Source organism: Tiliqua scincoides, chromosome 2 (assembly GCF_035046505.1).
Source record: "Tiliqua scincoides isolate rTilSci1 chromosome 2, rTilSci1.hap2, whole genome shotgun sequence".
Classification (NCBI taxonomy): domain Eukaryota; kingdom Metazoa; phylum Chordata; class Lepidosauria; order Squamata; family Scincidae; genus Tiliqua; species Tiliqua scincoides.
The window spans coordinates 118,397,292-118,421,603 of NC_089822.1; the positions used below are offsets into that span (position 1 = coordinate 118,397,292).

Below are 24,312 nucleotides of genomic sequence, written 5' to 3' on the forward strand. Positions count from 1 at the left end.
ACACGACCTGCCAATCAGACCACTCTGATGTGGGGGAACTGATCGTTTCCATTCAGTGACGTGGCTGTATTAACATTAACTCTGTAAAGCAACAAATAAACATACAGAACATAGTTAATTATGAACATTTCTACACATCAGAGAAAGATATCCTGGGAACAGGGAATTAGAACACTCAAATACCTTGAATACAATGTGTAAGGTATAAGAGCCTTCATGTTGTTTCCATGTCACTTATGTGTGGCAAATGTAGCATTTTCAGTGTGCGCTTGGGTGGCACTGGAGGAAGCTTTGATCAGGTCTGGATGGTCTCCAAGCAGGGGCTTTGTTGGCTGCAGAAGATGTTCTTCTCACTCCAACAGCACAATCGCCTTCTGACAGAAATGGCGGAGGATGTGTAAGGCAGACACTCCAAATCAAATGGCGCCCTCCCATGGTGGTAAAGATTCTATATTGTACTTCTAAACTAATGATAAGACCAGCCTTGCTTGTTGACAAGCTCAGGCATGAGCTCTTCAGAGAGCTTCACCTCCCTAACTGGTGGATTCTCCCTGACTTCTGCTGGTGTGCATACATGCAGGGCAGAGCCAATCAGCAGCCTCTTGCAGAGTAACAGTCTGCTGTACATTCAGGTGGCTACTTGCTCTTGTCTTTTCCCCCTAATCTCATTCAGTCTGAACCTCCACAGCCAGGGATGGTGTCAGTCATCCAGTCAGCTTAGGCACCAGCCAAGAACCCACTCCTCTCAGAGGGTACACTTGACTGGGCTGACTCCTGAACCCCCAAGCACTGGTGGCAGTGCCCAGTGCACCACTAGGGGACAGTGCTGGGCTTTGCCCTCAGCCCCCAGCTGCCTAGCACCTGTACTGGGTGGACCCTCGAATAAAATGCCTGCCCTTCTCCTAGTGACTGAAACCTCCACTGAAACCTGGATGTTTGCAGACTCCTTCCTTCCAGGCTGCTTGATCCCTCCCTGACTCTTCCAGCATGATCAGTGCAACTGATTCTACTGTGGTTTGTTGCTCCATTCAGATCAAGAATCAGACTCCTATTTTGGATTATTTGATGGCTTCCCTTGATGCGGACATGTGATCACTGTTTGCTTGTCACCACATGAGGGCACATTCAACTGAAACATTTGCCACCAAGCCCTAACAGTGGTATACCACCTGTGAATCAAGCACACTTACTGGAGGGAGGGGCACAGCACATCCCACTGTACTCACTGCTTCTGAGTAATTATGCAAAGGATGCACACTCAGCAAAAGGAAACATAAGAACTGGGAAGGAGACAGACAGGGAAGAAAGAATCATTTACTTCAAAGGTGTATCAACCTGTATGTGAGGGCCCAGGAAATGTGATTTGCTTTGTTCTAGATTTTGTGTCTTGCTTTGGTGTGGACAAGCTCATGAACAAAGGGCATGGTCCCATCAAAGTTAAGTACATTAAATCCCCATTGAGTTCCGTGGGAGAGTTAAACACACACTCAAATTGCTGAAATCTACAGGGTTTAAAAGTGCTGAAGCATGGCTGGATCGTGCTCAAAAACACTGGGTAGTTGAGACCCATATTGAAGCAATTCATGGCCACAGCTGGCACCCTTCCTGGCTGTGAAGGACCTTCCTTAATCCAAACCGATTGTTGCCGCAGGACCTTGGTGAATGCCTTGACAAACAGCCACCTGCTTGATTTTCCTTAAACAATCAGAAATCAATGGGCATGACATTTAGCTGTTTGCTCTGAGTTGGTAGATTAGATAAGCTGGTAGATTAGATCAAGTGGTGAAAGTCAGGAGGTGATCATATTTGAGTCCCTTGGGCTAGGCACTGGAGTTCCAGAGCTTTGCAGGCCTTACTGAGGTCAAATCAAAGAACAACATACGTAGTTCAGAATGGTCTCCATACTCAACAGCAGTAGCAGCTCCCTGCCCAGGTTGCAACTGAGACTAGCTAATTTTGTCACCAGACCAGCAATTTTCAACATTTTTCATCTCGTGGCACACTGAGAAGGCACTAAAATTGCCAAGGCACACCATCAGGTTTTTGACAATTGACAAGGCACACCATGCTGCCAGTGGGAGCTGACATGCCCCATTGGTGCTACTAATAAATTACCTTCCCCCAAATTCCTGTGGCACACCTGTGGACTACTCGTGGCACACCAGTGTGCCACGGCACAGTGGTTGAAATAGGCTGCACTAGACAAAAGAAACCCCACTTCACATTTAATACACATACCTAATGGTAAACATTTACCTCTGGACTGACTGCATCTCCCAGGAAGAGAACTGTGCCATTTGGGGAAGGGGAAGAGGCGGAGCTACTGTGTGGGCTTCTCCTAGACCAGGGGTGTCCAAAGTTTTTGGCAGGAGGGCCACATTGTCTCTCTGACACTGTGTCGGGGGTAAAAAAGAATTAATTTACATTTAAAATTTGAATAAATTTACAGCAGTTTACATAAATGAATATATTAAAGATGAACTTATATGAATGAATGAAGGTCTTGCAATAGCTCAAGGCCTATAAAAGACCTTTCACAAAGCAAGACTGGCCTTTCCTTTGCTGCCGCTACTGCATCACAGATGTGAAACAACAAGCAGTGGAGGAAGCCCTCATCCCACAGCTCACGTGAGAGGTCAAACGGTTGCCCTCATTCTGAGAGCAGTTGCGTCAGGCCAGTGTGGGCTCCAACAAATCTCCGGAGGGCCAGAGGCTCATTGGAGACTGGGGGCTCCCTGAGGGCCGCATTGAGAGGCCTCGAGGGCCGCAAGTGGCCCCAGGGCCGGGGTTTGGGCACCCCTGTCCTAGGCCTAGATTAAATCTGAGGCACCAATGTGTTATTACCCCCCAGGAAATGAACACTGTGACTTATTTTATGCTGAAACATCCTAACAGTAGCATAGCAATGGTCACAAGCTGACGATCACAACTATAGTCCATGACTGCTTCTGTTGCAATAAATAAGTTAACCTTAAGGTATCACAAGACTCTTTTGTGCTTTTGTTGCTACAGACTAAGCCGGCTGCTGCCTCTCTAGTACTTCTTTCTGTTGACACACGTTTCAACAGCTAGGCAAGGGTGGTATGAACTTCCCAAAGTCTCTCCCAAAGTCATGCTGACCTTGCAGTTTCCTGGAAATGTGCCCGAAGAACATGTATAAAAGCAGGCATGAGGCCCTATCTTGCATCTTGGTCTCCCATCCTGTGCTGCAGAGATGAAGGTCCTTTTGCTGCTTCCCATCCTTGCCTGTGTCCTTACTGTAGGACAAGGCATGATCTATGGGCGCTGTCAGCTGGCTCGGGCACTTAAGCAACTGGGAATGGATGGCTACGATGGCTACAGCCTGGCCAACTGTGAGTCTTCTGGCTGAGCTTCTGTTGACTAGGCAAATGCTGTGAAAATGGCAGGCATTCCTTAGAAGGGGGCAAGATTGTGTGTTACATTTTGGGGCCTTGGTTTTCTGTGTCCACCCAATCTTGTGTTCAATAGGAGTAATTATGGGAGAGGAGGGCTTCTAAATACATTTCTCCTGGCAAATTTCATTATGTGGTTTGTTGGCTTTTATTTTTGTGATGCACAGAGGTTTTGGAAAGTGGTGACCATGGAGCACAGGGTATGTCTTGAACTGATGCCTGATCTATAGAGGGGGGAAAGGTGCAGAAAAGGAATAATAAAACTGAAAGGAGAGCCCTGATGGCTCCTGACCCTTCCTACCATGTTACAGAATGCAGAAGTGCGGTAGACAAGGTCACAAGTGCACCTCTTTCCACTGTGCCCATCCCCAGTATGTCTGTACTTCGTTCCAATCATTTTTTCTCCCTACTTCAGGGGTCTGCACAGCATACCACGAGAGCAGCTACAACACAGAGGCCACACACTACAACACCTATGATGGCAGCACGGACTTTGGCATCTTCCAGATCAACAGCCGCTACTGGTGCAAGTATGGCAATCAACCAAGTTCCGATGGTTGCGGAATTCAGTGCTCTGGTGAGCAACATTATCTCACTGCGTGTGCAACACATCGGTGCTTTTCAGGAGGGACAAGCTGACATGTTTGCTGCTGGTTTTTGCTTTCTGCTTTCTGGCCTCCTGCTTGAAAGAGAGGTCTTCCCGGCTGGTAGATCTGCTGCATCCACTGCAGGGCTCCATTTCAGGCAGGAGACCAGAGTATAGCCAGCAGGTCTAAAGTTTCCCATGATGCCTATTCTTCAGATGAAACACCTTTTCTTGACTCCTGGATGGGCCACAACTGAGAATGTATTTGCATTCTTACGCAGTGGCAGGGGCATCTCTCCACCTGGTTCAGTTAGTTCCACTGAGCCACTCCAGCAATAGACATATTTTGGAATCCAACTGATAGGACTAACAATATGGTTCTTGCCAGGGTGACCAGACACAATGCAGGGCAGAGTGCCTGTACCTTTAACCAGTGTGGGGGGGGAGGGGAGGGGATTTTGGCAGGTGTAGCTTTTTAAACCCTTCCATGTTAAGCTGCACCTGCCAAAATTCCCTCTTCTCAACAATGGCTAAAGGTATAAGCACTCTGTCCTCCATTGTATCTGGTCACCCTGGGTTCTTTCCCATGCAAATGTTGCCATTCCTGGGGAAATCCAACTCTTGTTTTCTTTAGGCCAGAGACAGTTTCTAGCATTAGTTGTACTTCAGAAGTTATGTTTCTTTGGCTTGAGATTGATGTGGGGAATATCCCATTTTCTATTCTCCAGATATAGAACATGCCATTTTTTGTAGTTGCACAGTGCAAGATCCAGAGTGGTGGAAGATTCTAGAGCAACGCACTGTTTCCTGGGAGTATTCCTGTGTTTCATATATGCAGAAATGCAAGTGTTTCCCACACCACCACTGCTTTTCAATGCTGAGGGAAGTTATACTGTTTTGTTTCCCCTTGGTCTCCAGCTTTTCAAATCATAGGAGCCATCCCAAAATAAAAATAGTGGCAACCATTGCTGGGTCACATGATTGAATACAGGGACTGTCCATCTTTGAGTCATTCTTATCAATTGAGTCCTACCATATGCCAGGAGGGAAGTGTCACACTCATATTCAATGTCCTCTCCCTGCAGAACTGCTGACAAATGACCTTGCTCCAAGCGTGGCTTGCGCTAAGATTGTGGTGAAGGAGTCACAGAATGGACTCGGTGCCTGGTAAGTGGGCATCGGCTGTATGGGAAGGGAAGACGGGCCAGAGGCTCTTATTGGCATTCCACACAGCAGGTGAAGGATTGCAACACCATCCACAGTCACTGTCACCAACCCAAGGCAAGAACAAGACTGCACATAGAAAATGTAAAATTGCATACAACTGTGTGTCAGGGCTGACTCGTGTGCCATCAGCAAACTGCTTGTGTGCCATAAAATATAACTTAATTCAATAGTTAAGGTCTCCTGTAAGTCCAAGGTATTTACCCGTAAAGGAGGCTGTCATTGTGCTTCTGCATGTATCACTTTTCTGGGCTTGCTTTCTTCTAGACCAGGGGTGTCCAAACTTTTTGGCAGGAGAGCCACATCATCTCTCTGACACTGTGTTGGAGGCTGGAAAATTGGCCGTAATTTGATAGACTACTGATATTCTAATTCAGTTGGTTGCATTGCATTCTGCATTAAATGACCTTTCCAATGATATATAACATGATGGTATTATTCATACATACCAAGATTTTCACAATTTTGGTCACTAGTGTCAAGCTCAGATTGTTGCCCCCCTAAAGCTTGATGCCCGGTGCAACTGCTACCCCCTGCACTCCCTTAGCCACTGGTTTTAGATGAACACACCCATGAAACTGTTTTGCAATTCATTTTGCAAGTGCAGAGCACAAGAATGTAAATAATCTATTTTAGGTCCTGCAGCTTCACAAGGATAAGTGGAGCAAGGCACATGGTCAGATGTGTGCTCATGAGGATGTTCTCATCTGTTCTCTTTTCCCCCAGGGTGGCATGGAGGGCATACTGTGAAGGCCGGGACCTGTCTCAGTACGTTGAAGGATGTGGTGTGTAGAGAAACAGCATTCTCTGGAGTTGACTGGCCTGGGATCCCTCTTAGTTCCTTCTTAGTTCCTGTCTGACAAACAACAACTCTACTCACAGGCCTCCAAATAAATGCAGCAAAATACTATAGTGTGTTCTTTTTCACAGCCTCATTTCTGCATGCATACTTGTCTTGGAGCAGGTACATCTTTCCATGAGTGACAGCAAAGATAACTGGGCTGCAGAACTCCTAGGTGCTTTCCCCTGAGATACAGAAAAGGCAGTGAATCAGCTGTAATGTCTCTGCTGGTTTTCAATTTCATCTCTATTTTAGCTCATTTCTCCATATTAAAACTATTGTAAATACAGAGGAATGCATGACTTAGACTGGAACCACAGAGGAGGGGGCAGTATTAAACCTCCCCCATCACGATGTCATTCCACAACACCATCTCTCTGACATACAGTTTTTCCCAAAGCCAAAGCACTGAAAAAGTCAGCTGGCACATTTATTGTAACATGTAACTTGGCCCTCAAATTATGACCTGCAGAGGTACCTGCTTCTTAGGGTGCCTGCTGCAGCAGCTAGAAAACAGGAAGATACAGGAAGTGTGAAACCAATTAGTGCAGAAACCATTTGGATGAACTATGCCGAACTCCATCTCAGATTCACTGGACAACAACAGAGTGGAGACAACCTCTCCTCTGTGAACTGCAGACTGCAGTGATTGTGTCTGCCAACTGTTGAGTGAGAGAGGGCATCTAAACCTGGTTTTGTTTGATCTCTTATATTCGCCAAAGCAGCTGGCGCAGTCTTCTCTGTCATCCCTTTACACAGACCACGCCTTCTAACGGTCTCTAACTCTGAATCAACAACTTCGGAACTCATTTCACCCTACACACTCAAGGGTCTACTTCTGAGGCTGAAGCAGGTTAAAGGAAAGACAGCAACCTGAAAAGAACCACTTCTCAGTCTTGATTGTCCCAACACACTGTGCCACAGGGCCCCCAGTGCCCATATAGCCCAGCAAATGTTTATGAGTCTGGCCTCAATATTCTCATTTTCAGAGTAACAGGATGCTAGGCCTCAACACGGCAGGAAAAATACAAGTGCTGTGGGGGAGGGGAAAATGGACCCTGTGCCAACCGCTGGAATGCCCAAGGGTCTGGGCAAATAATCTGTGAAGATGAGGGTACGCTCCCAGCCTTGGCAGAGTTGACCCCAAATCGTGCTGCTGCCTCTGAAGAATTGCTAAACTAGGAGCAAACCTAGACTGGAAAATGGGGTAAAAATTACTCTGAATTCTGTAGATATCTTTAGTGTGATATCTACAAAAGACAGTTTGTATTCAATATTCAAATTCACATTAGTCCAAATTCACATTAGTCCTGTTTTCTGGACACAAAGAATTGCAATTTCTTTAAAGGGCTTTCCTGAGGTAGCTGCACTTCTGATGGTGGGTTAAAGTGCTGAGATTTTGAGGTGGGGGGAGCTGGGCAGGTTGGTCCTGAAGGTTTGTGCAAGAGCCTCAGGAAACGGCAGGGGTTGGTCACACTATATTAACCTCCACTCTGTCAAAACCAGGCGTGCAACGAGGCGTTCTGGGATTGTTTACCTCTACTTCGCTGGCTGATGTAAATCGTGCTTCGGGGAAGCAACAGCCCTGACTAGTGAACCACAGTGCCTTCAGATGACATGTACATTTGAAGTACCTAGTCAATGTAGCTGTGCCAGTGGGGCATGTGCTGCATCCTGCAGTTGGGGGGCAGTCACGGAGGCCTCCTTAAGGTAAGGAAATGATTGTTCCCTTACCTCAGAGTTGCATTGCCCTGATGTCAGAGCTGGAAAGTGGGTTAGGATTGCGGCCAAGGTCTCTATTTTCTGTTACCTGCTCCTGGTCGTACTTTACCTCTGGGGAAGTTGGAGGAGACAACTTTGAAACATATTATCAGATGCTTGTGTGCAGGGCCACCTTCAGACTTCTCCCTCCTCCCCATCCAGGTCTCTGGAAGTTAAATACTGTCCTGTGTCACAAGCAGAGACAGGAGCAGACGAAGCTTGTCCTTAACATATACATGCATGCCAATGTGTTTGCATGGACACAAAATGCTCACTACCCTCCCTCTATTCTCCTTCCCTTAACGATTTATCCAGGCAGTAAAGCCATGCTGAGCAGATCTGAATTGCAATTATTCAGTGATAAATGCAGCCAGACCCATTGTGTAATTTAACATTCTATTTAATTATCTTGTGTTGAACAAAAAAAGGAAGCTGCACATGACATTAATCACAAAGTTTGGCCCTATGGAGTTAATCTTTCAGTTTTAAATAAGAGGCATGCTGGTTGATTAGGATCAGGACCATAGTGTCCAAAGATAGGGGACTGACTCTTATCTTTTATGGTGCAGCCCCAGCAAAAATGGTCCCTGCTGTTATTTGGCCAGGGAGGGCAGCTGACACCAATGGCAGTGTTTCTTCCAAGGGAAATCATAGCTGAGGATGGGGATGGGATTTACATTGGGAAAGCAGCATGAGGGGAAAGGGTTAAAAAACATGCACCACTATCCTGACCCTCACAAGCCCCCTCTGCACAGCCAACTACTGCACGTACACTTGTCATGATGTGTAGTTGGACTCAATACACCCTGTTTTAGAAGTCAGAACAGGAAAGGCTATTGCAAAGTAAAGGAACACAGTCTACAGGGAACAGTCTTTGGCAATGTGTCATGATCAAGGATTAATTCATGTCAGTTTCACCATGGCTCAGATCTGCTTCCTCTTTTACATTTCATTCATTGCTGACTTGGGAGATAAGGTACTAAAGCTTTCTTTTCTCCCACTCACTTTTCTCTTCCTTCTTTCATCCATCCCAGTCTCACACCTTCTTGGGGAGGAAGGAGGAAAGAGGACCCAGGGGACAGACAGACCAAAGAAACCACGTCTGTCAAGCCAGTGGTGGGGAGGAGTCTCCAGGTTGCATCAGGCAACCTTAGCTGGAAATCCAACCACATTTGATCCAATGGAACAGAGGACGCTTACACTAGCTGAAGATTCAGCTCCATTGCTGGGGGTTGGATGCCATTTATCGTGTTGCTGTTAGCAGTTCCACCATTCCCAGAAGCTGTGGGGGCAGGTGCATGCATGAGAGCGCCTGCGGTTTGCGGTTAGGTATTTTTAAGCCTTTTTAACAAAACAAGTTGACAAAAACACTGACCAGGTGGGTAAGAATTGCCTGTCCTAAGTCTGTTATTAGCTCAGGTGGTTTCCAGACTGACCTCAATTCATCTGGCTGGCGGAACGGAAAAGCAGTTGAAGTTCCATTACAGGGCCTCTGGTTTGTCCAATCCTGTGGCTCACCGTAGCCTTATCCTTTGGGGGATGAAGGTGTGTCAGTTCATACTTAGGTCTGCAGAGGTCTTACCATGGCTCCATCAAGCAATGCGCTAATAAGGTCTCCAATTCATCAAATGTTGCTCGAACCCTGTATCATCACCAGACAGCCTTAGGGTTGGTTGTCTCACACAAGGTCTCATGTTCAGGTCCTGGTACTCTGCTATGATCCATGTGTAAAGACAAGTGCATTGAATTTCCAAATGATTCCTATCCAGCTGCCACCTAAGAAGTAAACCAGCATCCTAATGGGTAGGACATCAGTTCAAGGCCCATCTGGTTTGTGTCTTCTTATTTAATGTGTTCTGCATATAAGAACATGAGAACATAAGAACAGCCCCACTGGATTAGGCCATAGGCCCATCTAGTTCAGCTTCCTGTATCTCACAGCGGCCCACCAAATGCCCCAGGGAGCACACCAGATAACAAGAGACCTCATCCTGGTGCCCTCCCTTGCATCTGGCATTCTGACATGGCCCATTTCTAAAATCAGGAGGTTGCACATACACATCATGGTCTGTAACCCGTAATGGATTTTTCCTCCAGAAACTTGTCCAATCCCCTTTTAAAGGCATCCAGGCCAGATGCCATCACCACATCCTGTGGCAAGGAGTTCCACAGACCAACCACACGCTGAGTAAAGAAATATTTTCTTTTGTCTGCTCTAACTCTCCCAACAATCAATTTTAGTGGATGTCCCCTAGTTCTGGTGTTATGTGAGAGTGTAAAGAGCATCTCTCTATCCACTTTATCCTTCCCATGCATAATTTTATGTCTCAATCATGTCCCCCCTCAGGCGTCTCTTAATATGAGCATCTGTTCCCATTTGAGAAAGCTGTACTCTGTGGACCCAGGCTGAATGCCCATCTTCACAGAAACAGCTTGATGTGATAGTACCAAGAAATGACATGAGTTTGCAATATACAAGCCAACCCCAACATATGTGATGAACTACTATCAGTAACAATCCAGGGTGTGTTCCTATGGTCTAGGGGCCTTCAGTCTGCCATCTAATACAGCCACACGATTCCCCTCTGTATGATAGGAAAACGCACAGGCAGGCAGGCGGCCCTTCCAAGCAGACAGCTCTTAACGGCACCAACTAGTTGCTACTTTCTCACTTGCAGTCACACTCACAGATGCAACGTTCCTTTCACATTGCACCAGGCTTGATGTGGGAGGCGGGCAGTAAAATGCCTCTCCTCCTTTTACCGCCTCCAGCTTCGGCTGTGGTCTGTTGAATTTGAGCAAGGATTTCTCCAAAGAGATGCAACAGTGACAGTCCACATGTATGACAGTTGTGCTGCTATCCAGCAAGGTTTTTAAAACTGGTTTTTCCATGTTAATAGATATGACATTGAACTGTGGGGAACATACAGGAGGAGAACATATGGAGGACAGTGGGGAGTCATGGACTTTCTGCATGAGAGAGAGAATGTTATGAGCTGTGGATTTGAAGATTAGATTTGAAGGGTGTTAATTTAGATCACTAAAAAGCTGTAAGTAATTAGAACATTTGACTTTGCCCATGCTACACCATCAGAAGTACATAAGAACATAAGAACATAAGAACAGCCCCACTGGATCAGGCCATAGGCCCCTCTAGTCCAGCTTCCTGTATCTCACAGCGGCCCACCAAATGCCCCAGGGAGCACACCAGATAACAAGAGTATTTTTTGTACTTTTAAAATATCTGAATATATGCATCTTTAATGTGATTTTTCATTTTTATTTGTTTCTCTTATTGTGTCTTTTCCCCTTTTTCTTTATTATTATAAATAAATTTTTTTTAAAAGAAAAGATGACAGTGTGGAGTGAACCGTAGGGGTGAACCTTAACAGCTCATGAAGAGGTGCAGCACTTCAGACTTCCAACAATAACTGTTTATTATACAATTAAGTAAAATGTACAACTTAAATCATACGTAACTAAGAGCACAATCCTTTCTAACATTCTAGCACTGACGCAGCCATGCCAACACAGCACGTGTTGCCTCCTGCAGTTGGGGGGCAGTCAAAGAGACCTCCTTAAGGTATGGGAATGTTTGTTCCCTTACCTTGGGGCTGCATAGGTGCTGGAAAGTTGGATAGTATTGGGCTCTAATGTGTGTGAACTGAGTACTTTTTTGACTTTAATATCTCATCTTAGGCTCAGAGGAAAGCCGGTCCAAGATCTCATGAAAGGCCTCTGCAGCAGGACTGAACTACTGTGCCCTGCATGCAACTTTTTGCCTGCCTCTTAACAGTCATAATATATCACAAACGTCCCAATAAAGACTGAGTGAACAAAATGTAACAATCCTGGACTAAGTGGATTCCCTTCTGGAAGTACCCACAGTGGGCAAGCAAGATAGGAAGAAATTGGAAATGATCAGCTACAGTGCCAATAGAATGAAAATGTTTGTTTTCGGTCAAGGAGAATACACACAACAGTGCTGAAAATTTACAGGAAGTTCTTTTTTCATGGCTAGAAAATTGGCTTTAGACCATGCTTTTTAATGTTGGAGCTGAAGAAGCGAATGATCCAAAACACATCTCTTTATATTTGCAGTAAATTTTTTTAAAGCACATTGCATTGATGCCTGGTTATCCTACGCTAGAGCCCAGCCTTACCTTTGAAGTAATAACAAGTTCATGACCAAATGGGAGCCTCTGCAGAGCTAGTCATTTTTGCTCTGTCACCAGGTTTCCGCAATAATATTATTTTGCAAAAATCCTTAAAAGTTCTGTTTCCAACCAGAGCCCAAAAGACGACAGTGTGGCATCAACCGTAACAGTGAACCTTAATAACTCTCCCCTTACCCCATGTCATGCTGCACTGGCCCCAATGGGTCTACTTGGATCTGCGCCACCTCAGGAAATGGCTCAAATCTGAGTTGACCGGAGCAGCGACAGGCTGCTCTGTGCCGCTCGGGAACAGGGTCAGGATCTGGCATAACCGCTGAATCTTAGTCCTGCCTCCCACTAGCCGCCCGCCCACTTGCCACACGCCCTCTCCGGGAATGCCTGGAGTGCATTCTGAAAATCTACTCTGAAAGGGTGGCTCTGGGAGACTCCAACTATAACCTGACCAGATAAAGAGCTACCAGGCGCCGCACCTGGCCCACGGGCTTTGACACCTGTGCGATTGAGTGTCATTTTAAAAAGTGGGTCCCAGTGCTAACAAGTTTGGGAACCACTGCACTAAGTCCAGTCAGCAGCATCACACTGTTGTAACTCTTCTGACGTGTTGACATCAGCACAGATATAAAGCCACTTCCAAGAATGCAGCGTCATGCAGCTTCCTCATTCTTTCTTGTTATTCTACATTAGCATGATCAAGAAATATCACCCAGAGAACCAGCTGGAGGAAGCAATGCATTGGAGATGAGCGGTATTGGGGTGGGGTAATGAGGCTGGGAAGGGAGCTGAAGTTGGAAATGAGGTGATGATGGAGAGGGGGAGGAAGCAATTTTGGAGAGTGCGGAACGAGGAAGAACTTGGAGAAAGAACTGGAGTTGCCCAACTGCCGTTCGTTGCAACTGAGTGTGTTCTGGATAGGTTTTGGGTGTATTGCATCTAACCAACAAATAATGTTCAGACACAGCAGGGATGTGAAGGAGGGTTTGTTTGTTTATTTATTTATTGGACATTGCAGAGGGAGGAACTGCCCCCTGCACATGGGAGCAACCGGGAAAGAAGCAGCAGCAGTGAATGGCCAGGTCACTTGTTTTCCCTAGCACAGCTCCAAGCATTTCTCAACTTGGCTGCCAGAAGACTTGTGGTGCACAGAACACTTTAAGGCACCACTGCGAAGAACATTGCGAGGGATGTTCAGAATGCTGTTGGTGCTGTAGGAGCCATCTTTGTTCAAGACCAATGCTCCTGGTGTCACTTCTTTGGATATGGGGTTCCCAGCGGTGCTCCACTTTATCTCCAGAAATCCAGGGAAGAATCCCTTAGCTAAGCACAAGGCATGGATGGTGGAGGAGTCTGATGCCATGGGGCTGAAGTTAGACAAGAGGATGACTGATGGTTCCTTTGCTGAGTTTCCTGGAAAAGATGACCATGAGTGTCAAAGCCAGGAGTCTTTTCATCCCCCAACAGAATCACAACGTCACTGTTTCCTGATTTCTGCTCTGACAATTTGCCTGAGAACAGATTTTTTTTGAGGAGGGAGGGCGCAAACAAGGAAAATTTACTAGACTGGTAGATTACAGATCACACACCCCTCCAGTAGTACTTAGGGCAGAACCGTCCACATTTCCAAAATTGGATTGGTGGCAAATGCATGTAAGGCAGAGAGCAGGGTGGCGCAATTTCCCTCCACAAGTGGCAGGTGGGAAGTTGGTGCTGAACCCTTTCTCCATCCTCTGTTTCCCTTGTAATCCCTCCCTCCAACTGATGTTCTCTTCATTGTGCCCTGAAACCAGAAATAGACCTGGAAGAGAGAAAAAGCAGGTGGAGCCAGGTGGTTGGGGCCAGGAAAGTGGCAGTGGAAAAAAAACAAAAACATTTTCTAACACTTCTGCATATTCTGTAGTACTTCTACATGCCACCTAGTTCACCTATGTAGTACTCTTTAAAAGCAATTATAGCGCAACTTATAATTACAATTTATAAAAATGTGCCCTTGGAATAAAAACACATAACACCGCTTTCTGCACATCTACCTTTGGAAAACACCAAAATCCAAATAAAAAAGTTTTCACCCACCTCTGGTTACACAATATTCTGACTCACCTCCTGTGATGCTGAGCTGTGTTCCACCACCTGAGACTGCAGTGCTGAAGTAATTTGCCTCTGCCATGCACCAATAGGTGGCGCTGTCCTCTGTGCGCACCCCCTGGATCCGCAGCACATAGGCATTGGTGCTTGTGTCTCGGATGCCCACAAACCGCTCATCAAATTCACTGGATTGTTCTAAGCGACCATCAATATTGTGCTTCATGATAAAGACCGGGGGCTTGCCTGGGGTTTGCTGGAACCAAAAGGCATGGTAGTTGTCGATCCTGCCATCCACTAGGCTGCACTGGATGGCAGCAGTGCCCCCCTCAGAAACCGAGGCCTGTGGAGGCTGGATGGGCACAGGCTGCAGTGTTCCACCTGACAGGAGAAAAACAAATGGATGTGCTGATGAAGTCATTGTTGAAGGCTCAGAAAGAATCCAAGTTGCATACTGAAAAAGTTCCTCCCCTACTTACAGAGATCAGGAGGGAAGGCCCTAATCCAAGCCCCGTTTATTGGGAGGTTCTATTGGTTGTAGATGGAAGCAGAATTTTTTCTATGATGGCCCCTGAGGCCATGCAATAGGCTTCCCAAGAAACTGTGTCTACACATATCTGTTTTTGTTGCGAGCTGGAGAAGACGTTCACGCAGCTAGCTGCTATCAGGTTGCTCGGCTTGCCTATCTCCCAAGGTCAGAGTGCACACTCCCGGCGACAAAAACGACGCAAGGCAAAAGTCCTCCACCAAACGCCTCTTTACTATGTACAATATTTACAACAGCAACAGTCCAAACTGTACAAATGGCACACAAATCACTGATCACACTGATGTAGCCTTCAGCACAAAATCCACTCTGCATCTCCCACAACCCAGCTTGCTCCTGCTGGAATATATATGTGTGGCAGCCAATCAGAGAGCAGTAAAATCTGCAGAGTCACTCTGACTTGGCATGTGCTGCCACACACACACACACACACACACACACACACAGAGGGAATGTCACCTGGTATGGATCACCAGATATTTCATCATCCTTTCTCTCCCAGGATGCTGTGTTGGCTTAGTCAGGCCAAGGCTTCAGGCCTGCTACTATTCAGCCAGTAAATTACCTAGCAGTCCCAGGGATGAACCCGTAACAGTTTTAAAGTCCAGCCAGGAACATAGGATCACCTTCTAAATGGGGTCTTCCAAGTCTTAAGTTTAGGAAGATATGGGATCTAGGCAGATAGATGAACAGACAGACTGCTCATGATGAGTCTGTTCTGTTCTTAGAGGCAAAGATCATCTAGGCATGATGTTAGAAATATGTAGCTCAACCCATAGCTAAGGAATGTCTTATTAGAAATGTCTTAGTAGGGCCAAATCACACAATACCGTACTTTAAAATGTGTATGTTGACCCAGTATTATTATTATTATTATTATTATTATTATTATTATTATTATTAAGATAATGTATGTGAATGGGATGTACAGTGGTATTGCATCATACATGCTTTCAGCTTCTGAGAATTCAATTATATGCAGTCGACAAACGACTTAAATAGTGCGGACAATCCTGCCCACCATTCCACTTCGTGAGTGTATGCCCCGGAGTGAGCCTGAGATGGGAGACATGAATCTGCTGTTCCCTGCAGTCCCTGCTGACTGGCCCCCAAAATGGCAGATCAGATTATCTCATTTATTATATACTGGAACGCAGATTGTAATTTTATAACTATTGAAATAAAGACACATAAATTAAAATAGATGCATAACTTAAAAACAAAACAAAACAATCAAAATACTTTCTGAAAGAAGACAATGAAAAATATTCCTGAAAGGGCTGGGAGACAGAGAATGAATACACTCAGTCTCACACCTCGATCCTGTCTGCATTTGTTTATTCAGAGGCAAGTCCCAATGCATTGAATGAGAGAGGATGCACAAGATTTCAGCTCAAGACACAGGATCGAACACCCCCTTTAGTTTCCAAAATACCAACATTTTTGTTTGATTTAGCATTAAAGTACACTTTAAGAATATACTACTTTTTAATCTGTTAAACAGGTTGCAGCCCCCTACAAATTAGGACCATGGCAGGGCGACAGAGGCTCTTCACTCCGTGGTGGGATCTTGACTGCATTGGACCTCTGTGCAGTTGCTATTTACCATGGGGAAAAACACTTTCATTGTCAGCAAGGGGAGAATTAGAGCACACGGTCCACCCTGATCTCAATGAGACTCTAATGGGGAGAGGAAAATTAACACACTATGCCCTACAATAATCTGATTCAAGGTAGCTCCCTGATGCAGTGGCTATTTCCAGTTTTAAAAAGCGTGTGTTTAAAGTAACGTATAGGTTGACTTAAAAATCAAAGGCCAAAGCTGACATTATATGGGAGTTCCATGACTGGAACTGTTGATACCCTTTTCTTTTTCAGAAAGGAACTGCAGGGAATGGAATAGAATTGGTGTCACAGGAGGCAGGACCTCCTCAAAATCCCTTGCCCTAAATCAATTCCCTGACTTAAACCACAACCCCTTCCCTGCCTTAGCCACTATTAGCCAAGGAGGCAACACCATACAGTTCCAAATTGTGCGCATAAATGTTCTGTGTCACAGCTAATAGCATTTGATGGAGGATTATGCCAATAAAGTGTTGGGACTATGCCAATAACACCTTTTTGGAGAGGCAGATTTTAGCATCTTTCAGTTTTGCCTACTGGCACGCACCTCTTTATACAATGGAAAGATGGTTCCACAAAATATATCATTTTACCAATGTCATTTTTGATTGACCTTGTTGACAAAAATTATTTCTATCTATTAAGCGTGATAGTCAGCAAGATGGTTAGTGAGTAGGCAAAGGGATCATTTCCTTCAACTGCATGCATGTATATCATCCTCTACAGCTTCTCACCTCATCTACGCACCTTTTCCAAACAGTAGTTGTGGCTCTTAATTGACTTGAGAAAAAAGATGTCAGGATTCATCCTATGGTCATGCTCATTCTCTCTGTGTAGAAGAACCAGCACAAGGCTAGAAGTTCCTCCTTTTCCAGTCATTCAGTGGCCCCTTTCCAGTTCTTGCTTTCTCTTGGGGTCCAATCCTATCCAACTTTCCAGCACTGATGCAGCTGTGGCAACAGGGTTCGTGCTGCACCCTGCAGTGGGGAGGCAGTCACGGAGGCCTCCTCAAGATATGGGAACATTTGTTCCCTTACCTTGGGTCTGCACTGCAGCTGCATCAATGCTGGATAGTTGGATGAGATAGGGCACTAGGTTGGTAGCATATACTCACCCTGGATGGAGGAAGCCAGTAAGAGGCACAGCAGAAGCCACAAACTCATCCTTCTCAGCTTGAACTTGGATCTGTGATGAAACTGCTGATCCTTCTGCTGATCTCGCCTTACGCACACTGTTTTACAGGCTCTGGGCTCATTTGCAAGTATTTGGTTACTGGCCAGTTGATTTCCTGAGATTCAACCAAATGGGCTCTGGTTGGAAACAGAACTTTTAAGGATCTTTGCAAAATAACATTATTGCGGAAATCTGGTGACAGAGCAAAAATGACTAGCTCTGCAGAGGCTCCCATTTGGTCATGAACTTGTTATTACTTCAAAGGTAAGGCTGGGCTCTAGCATAGGATAACCAGGCACCAATGCAATGTGCTTTAAAAAAAAATTCTGCAAATATAAAGAGATGTGTTTTGGATCATTGGCTTCGTCAGCTCCAAAATTAAAAAACATGATCTAAAGCCAATTTTCTAGCCATGAAAAAAAGAACTTCCTGTAAATTTTCAGTAATGTTGTGTGTATTCTCCATGACCGAAAACAAATATTTTCATTCTATTGGCACTGTAGCTGATCATTTCCAATTTCTTCCTGTCTTGCTTGCCCACTGTGGGTACTTCCAGAAGGGAATCCACTTAGTCCAGGATTGTCACATTTTGTTCACTCAGTCTTTATTGGGACATTTGTGATATGACTGTTAAGAGGCAGGCAAAAAGTTGAATACAAGGCACAATAGTTCAGTCCTGCTGGAGAGGCCTTTCGTGAGTATTTCCTCTGTATTTATTTCCCCACTTCTTTCGTGAGGCTTTCCTCTGAGCCTAAGATGAGATATTAAAGTCAAAAAAGTACTCAGTTCACATACCTTAGAGCCCATTCCTTTCCAACTTTCCAGCACCTATGCAGCCCCATGGTAAGGGAACAAACATTCCCATACCTTAAGGAGGTCTCTTTGACTCCCCCCTACTGCAGGATGCAATGCGTGCTGTGTTGGCATGGCTGCGTCAGTGCTAGAACGTTAGAAAGGACTGGGCTCTTAGTTACATACGATTTAAGTTGTACATTTTACTTAATGCACATTTGTGCATTTTAAGTACATACATTTTACTTAATTGTATAATAAACAGTTATTGTTGGAAGTCTGAAGTGCTGCACTTCTTCATGAGCTATTAAGGTTCACCCCTACGGTTCACTCCACACTGTCATCTTTTCTTTTTAAAAAAAGTTATTTATAATAATAAAGAAAAAGGGAAAAAAGACACAAATAAGAAAGAAAAATCAAACAACATTAAAGTTACATATATACAGATATTAAAAAGTACAAAAAATACTTCTGATGCTGTAGCATGGGCAAAGTCGTATGTTCTAATTACTTACAGCTTTTTAGAAATCTAAATTAACACCAATATATACCTTCTATCTCCGACAGCTCCTCTCATCTACTCATTATAAGTATTCCATTTCAGATTAATGTTCTCTATTCTGTTCAGTCTAATCTTCAAATCCACAGCTCATAACATTCTCTCTGTCCTCCGTATGTTCTCCTCCTGTATGTTCCCCACAGTTCAATGTCATATCTATTAACATGGAAAAACCAGTTTTAAAAACCTTGCTGGATAGCAGCACAACCGTCATACATGTGGACTGTCACTGTTGCATCTTTTGGGAGAAATCCTTGCTCAAATTCAACAGACCACAGCCGAAGCTGGAGGCGGTAAAAGGAGGAGAGGCATTTTACTGCCCCCCCCCCACATCAAGCCTGGTGCAATGTGAAAGGAACGTTGCATCTGTGAGTGTGACTGCAAGTGAGAAAGTAGCAACTAGTTGGTGCCATTAAGAGCTGTCTGCTGTCTGTGCCTGTGCGTCTGCCATCTGCCTGCCTGTGCGTTTTCCTATCATACAGAGGGGAATTGTGTGGCTGTATTAGATGGCAGCCTGAAGGCCCCTAGACCATAGGAAGGAACACACCCTGGATTGTTACTGATAGTAGTTCATCACATATCTTGGAGTTGGTTTGTATATAATAATAATAATAATAATAATAATAATAATAATAATAATAAAGTATTTATATACCACCTTTCTGGTCATCAGATTACTCCTCTGATTCAAGGCGGTTTACATAGGCAGGCATTTCTAAATCCCTCAAGGGTTTTTTTTACAATCATAGAGGTTCTCTCTTTCAAGAACCACCAACATTTCAGAATGGATCTTCCTGGTTTGCTCTCACTTCTGGCCAAGTCACAAACTCACAAACTCATATCATCACAAACTCATGTCATTTCTCGGTACTATCACATCAAGCCGTTTCTGTGAAGATGGGCGTTCAGCCTGGGTCCACAGAGTACAGGTTTCTCAAATGGGAAACAGATGCTCATATTACTTTTCTGATATACAGAATACATTAAATAAGAAGACACAAACCAGGTGGGTCTTGAACTGATGTCCTACCCATTAGGATGCTGGTTTACTTCTTAGGTGGCAGCTGAATAGGAATCATTTGAAAATTCAATGCACTTGTCTTTATACATGCTTCATAGCAGAGTACCAGGACCTGAACATGAGACTTTGCATGAGACAACCAACCCTAAGGCTGTCTGGTGATGATACAGGGTTTGAGCAATATTTGATGAATTGGAGACCTTATTAGCGCATTGCTTGATGGAGCCATGGTAAGACCTCTGCAGCCCTAAGTATGAACTGACACACCTTCATATCCCAAAGGATAAGGCTACGGTGAGCCACAGGATTGGACAAACCAGAGGCCCTGTAATGGAACTTCAACTGCTTTTCTGTTCTGCCAGCCAAATGAATTGAGATCAGTCTGGAAACCACCTGAGCTAATAACAGACTTAGGACAGGCAATTCTTACGCACCTGGTCAGTGTTTTTGTCAACTTGTTTTGTTAAAAAGGCTTAAAAATACCTAACCGCAAACCGCAGGCGCTCTCATGCATGCACCTGCCCCCACAGCTTCTGGGAATGGTGGAACTGCTAACAGCAACACGATAAATGGCATCCAACTCCCAGCAATGGAGCTGAATCCTCAGCTAGTGTAAGCGTCCTCTGTTCCATTGGATCAAATGTGGTTGGATTTCCAGCTAAGGTTGCCTGATGCAACCTGGAGACTCCTCCCCCCATATCTTTGAGTCCACTATTGGCTTGACAGACGTGGTTTCTTTGGTCTGTCTGTCTCCTGTTTCCTCCTTCCTCCCCAGGAAGGTGTGAGACTGGGATGGATGAAAGAAGGAAGAGAAAAGTGAGTGGGAGAAAGCCTTAGTGCCTTATTTCCCAAGTCAGCAATGAAGGAAACATACAAGGGGAATCTTCAGGTTGCAGCATTAATGGGTCAACCAGTTCACAGCTTGTTTAAATCAATCTTACTTCATTAGACTATGCCTTCCAACGTTTTGCAAGGTGAAAATAGGAACAGTGATGCTTTGTTACATGGACTGTAAGGCCAAAGGTCATTACCGAGGTTTAATTTCTTGGGGAAAACATGCCAGGTTCAAGTCAAAACAGCACCCTTTGACCTAGAGGCCCTTCTCCTGAATGTATGAAGGCTCTCTGACAAGGCAGCAAATAGGCAGTAAGTAGCCTAGTGATCCAGGACACATGAATGGAGTTTTTAAAAAAGTTGTCTCCAACCCTTCCCAAAGGCAAAACAGGGCTATGTGAATTTGAAATGAATCCCAGAACATTTCACAACCAATTGCTAAGGATGAAATAGAGCAAGATCCTAACCGCACCCTAGTTTGGCACAAGTCCATTGCCCATGTAAAACATGTTTGCGCCTCCTCAGGAGTCGGCTGGGCGGGCGCAGGGACGCGTGCCGGTCCACGTGTGCCAGAGACTGCATCCTGCCTCCATGCCGACTACAGGAGGGAGGGTTGTGTGGTCCAAGCTCAACTGATGCACGGATCTGGGGAGTGCAGGATGGAAGGGAGTGGGAGGCGTTCCAGGGCAGAGGGAGGACAGGGAGCGGGAGGTGGGGCTGGGACCCTGCAGTTTTGCCAGATCCCAACCCTGTTACCCGAGCAGCGCAGAGCCGCTTCAAGCTGCTCTGTTCTCCTTGGACTCGTGCCACCTCCTGAGGAGACCCCTTGGGGCCATGGTGGCTTTTTATTAAGAGAACCTTACTGAGGAAATTGCACTCTTCACCTGCTCAGTAGCATTTCCATATATTTTTGGTTCCCTGGTTTTGGATTCTAGGCTTCCTCCCTGGCATTGACAATAAATATCAGATCTGAGCCATGGTGAAACTGACATGAATTAATCCTTGATCATGACACATTGCCAAAGACTGTTCTCTGTAGACTGTGTTCCTTTACTTTGCAATAGCCTGTCCTGTTCTGGCTTCTGAAACAGGGTGTATTGAGTCCAACTACACGTCATGACAAGTGTACGTGCAGTAGTTGGCTATGCAGAGGGGGCTTGTGAGGGTCAGGATAGTGGTGCATGTTTTTTAACCCTTTCCCCTCATGCTGCTTTCCCAATGTAAATCCCATCCCCATCCTCAGCTATGATTTCCCTTGGAAGAAACACTGCCATTGGTGTCAGCTGCCCTCCCTGGCCAAATAACAGCAGGGACCATTTTTGCTGGGGCTGCACCATAAAAGATAAGAGTCAGTCCCCTCTCTCTGTACACCATGGTCCTGATCCTAATCAACCAGCATGCCTCATAATTAAAAAGGAAAGATTAACTCCATAGGGCCAAACTTTGTGATTAATGTCATGTGCAGCTTCCTTTTTTTGTTCAACACAAGATAATTAAATAGAATGTTAAATTACACAATGGGTCTGGCTGCATTTATCACTGAATAATTGCAATTCAGATCTGCTCAGCATGGCTTTACTGCCTGGATAAATCGTTAAGGGAAGGAGAATAGAGGGAGGGTAGTGAGCATTTTGTGTCCATGCAAACACATTGGCATGCATGTATATGTTAAGGACAAGCTTCGTCTGCTCCTGTCTCTGCTTGTGACACAGGACAGTATTTAACTTCCATAGACCTGGATGGGGAGGAGGGAGAAGTCTGAAGGTGGCCCTGCACACAAGCATCTGATAATATGTTTCAAAGTTGTCTCCTCCAACTTCCCCAGAGGTAAAGTACGACCAGGAGCAGGTAACAGAAAATAGAGACCTTGGCCGCAATCCTAACCCACTTTCCAGCTCTGACATCAGGGCAATGCAACTCTGAGGTAAGGGAACAATCATTTCCTTACCTTAAGGAGGCCTCCGTGACTGCCCCCCAACTGCAGGATGCAGCACACGCCCCACTGGCACAGCTAAATTGACTAGGTACTTCAAATGTACATGTCATCTGAAGGCACTGTGGTTCACTAGTCAGGGCTGTTGCTTCCCCGAAGCACGATTTACATCAGCCAGCGAAGTAGAGGTAAACAATCCCAGAATGCCTCCTTGCACGCCTGGTTGTGACACAGTGGAGGTTAATATAGTGTGACCAACCCCTGCCGTTTCCTGAGGCTCTTGCACAAACCTTCAGGACCAACCTGCCCAGCTCCCCCCACCCCAAATTCCAGCACTTTAACCCACCATCAGAAGCGCAGCTACCTCAGGAAAGCCCTTTAAAGAAATTGCAATTCTTTGTGTCCAAAAAACAGGACTAATGTGAGTTTAAATATCGAAAACTGTCTTTTGTAGATAATCACACTAAAGATATCTACAGAATTTATAGTAATTTTTACCCCATTTTCCAGTCTAGGTTTGCTCCTAGTTTAGCAATTCTTCAGAGGCAGTGGCACGATTTGGGGTCAACTCTGCCAAGGCTGGGAGCGTACCCCTTCACAGATTATTTGCCCAGACCCTTGGGCGTTCCAGCGGTTGGCGCAGTGTCCATTCCTCCCCTCCCCCACAGCACCTGTATTTTTCCCGCCATGTTGAGGCCTAGCATCCTGTTACTTTGAAAATGAGAATATTGAGGCCAGACTCATAAACATTTGCTGGACTATATGGGCACCGGGGACCCTGTGGCGCAGTGTGTTGGGGCAATCAAGACTGAGAAGTGGTTCTTTTCAGGTTGCTGCCTTTCCTTCAACCTGCTTCAGCCTCGGAAGTAGACCCTTGAGTGTGTAGGGTGAAATGAGTTCCGAAGTTGTTGATTCAGAGTTATAGACCATTAGAAAGTGTGGTCTGTGTAAAGGGATGACAGAGAAGACTGCGCCAGCTGCTTTGGCGAATATAAGAGGTCAAACAAAACCAGGTTTAGATGCCCTCTCTTGCTCAACAGTTGACAGAGACAATCACTGCAGTCTGCAGTTTACAAAGGAGAGGTTGTCTCCACTCCATTGTTGCCCAGTGAATCTGAGATGAAGTTTGGCATAGTTCATCCAAATGGTTTCTGCACTAATTGGTTTCACATTTCCTGTATCTTCCTGTTTCTAGCTGCTGCAGCAGGCACCCTAAGAAGCAGGTACCTCTGCAGGTCATAATTTGAGGGCCAAGTTACATGTTACAATAAATGTGCCAGCTGGCTTTTTCAATGCTTTGGTTTTGGGAAAAACTGTATGCCAGAGAGATGGTGTTGTGGAATGACATCGTGATGGGGGAGGTTTAATACTGCCCCCTCCCCTGTGGTTCCAGTCTAGGTCATGCATTCCTCTGTATTTACAATAGTTTTAATATGGAGAAATGAGCTAAAATCAAGATGAAATTGATGAAAACCAGCAGAGAAATTACAGCTGATTCACTGCCTCTTTGTATCTCAGGGGAAAGCACCTAGGAGTTCTGCAGCCCAGTTATCTTTGCAATCACTCATGGAAATATGTACCTGTTCCAAGACAAGTATAAGTGTTGAAATGAGGCTGTGAAATAGAACACATTATAGTATTTTGCTGCATTTATTTGGAGCCCTGTGAATAGAGTTGTTGTTTGTCAGACAGGAACTAAGAAGGAACTAAGAAGGATCCCAGGCCAGTCAACTCCAGAGAATGCTGTTTCT

At 45.2% G+C, this 24,312-nt stretch overlaps 1 protein-coding gene and 1 gene segment (V, D, J or C); one reads left to right on the forward strand and one right to left on the reverse strand.

Annotated features, from left to right (window-relative positions):
- The first annotated feature begins 3,214 nt into the window (after positions 1–3,214).
- Positions 3,215–6,016, forward strand: LOC136640597 (lysozyme C-like). The gene is made up of 4 exons (XM_066615782.1): positions 3,215–3,353; positions 3,829–3,990; positions 5,085–5,166; positions 5,950–6,016. Exons 1-4 carry the CDS (start codon positions 3,215–3,217, stop codon positions 6,014–6,016), a joined length of 450 nt encoding a protein of 149 aa, XP_066471879.1.
- Positions 6,017–13,090: 7,074 nt separating this feature from the next.
- Positions 13,091–17,412, reverse strand: LOC136638680 (Ig heavy chain V region M167-like). The segment is given in 3 exon segments: positions 13,091–13,407; positions 14,098–14,460; positions 17,364–17,412. Coding segments are annotated over 3 exon segments (729 nt in total).
- Positions 17,413–24,312: the final 6,900 nt, after the last annotated feature.

Bases quoted from the DNA above. Each gene is read 5' to 3' on its own strand.
- LOC136640597 (XM_066615782.1), top strand. From the start codon at position 3,215: ATGAAGGTCCTTTTGCTGCTTCCCATCCTTGCCTGTGTCCTTACTGTA. The intron at 3,354-3,828 runs GTGAGTCTTCTG...TCCCTACTTCAG, and splicing joins TGGCTACAGCCTGGCCAACT to GGGTCTGCACAGCATACCAC. The intron at 3,991-5,084 runs GTGAGCAACATT...CTCTCCCTGCAG, and splicing joins TTGCGGAATTCAGTGCTCTG to AACTGCTGACAAATGACCTT.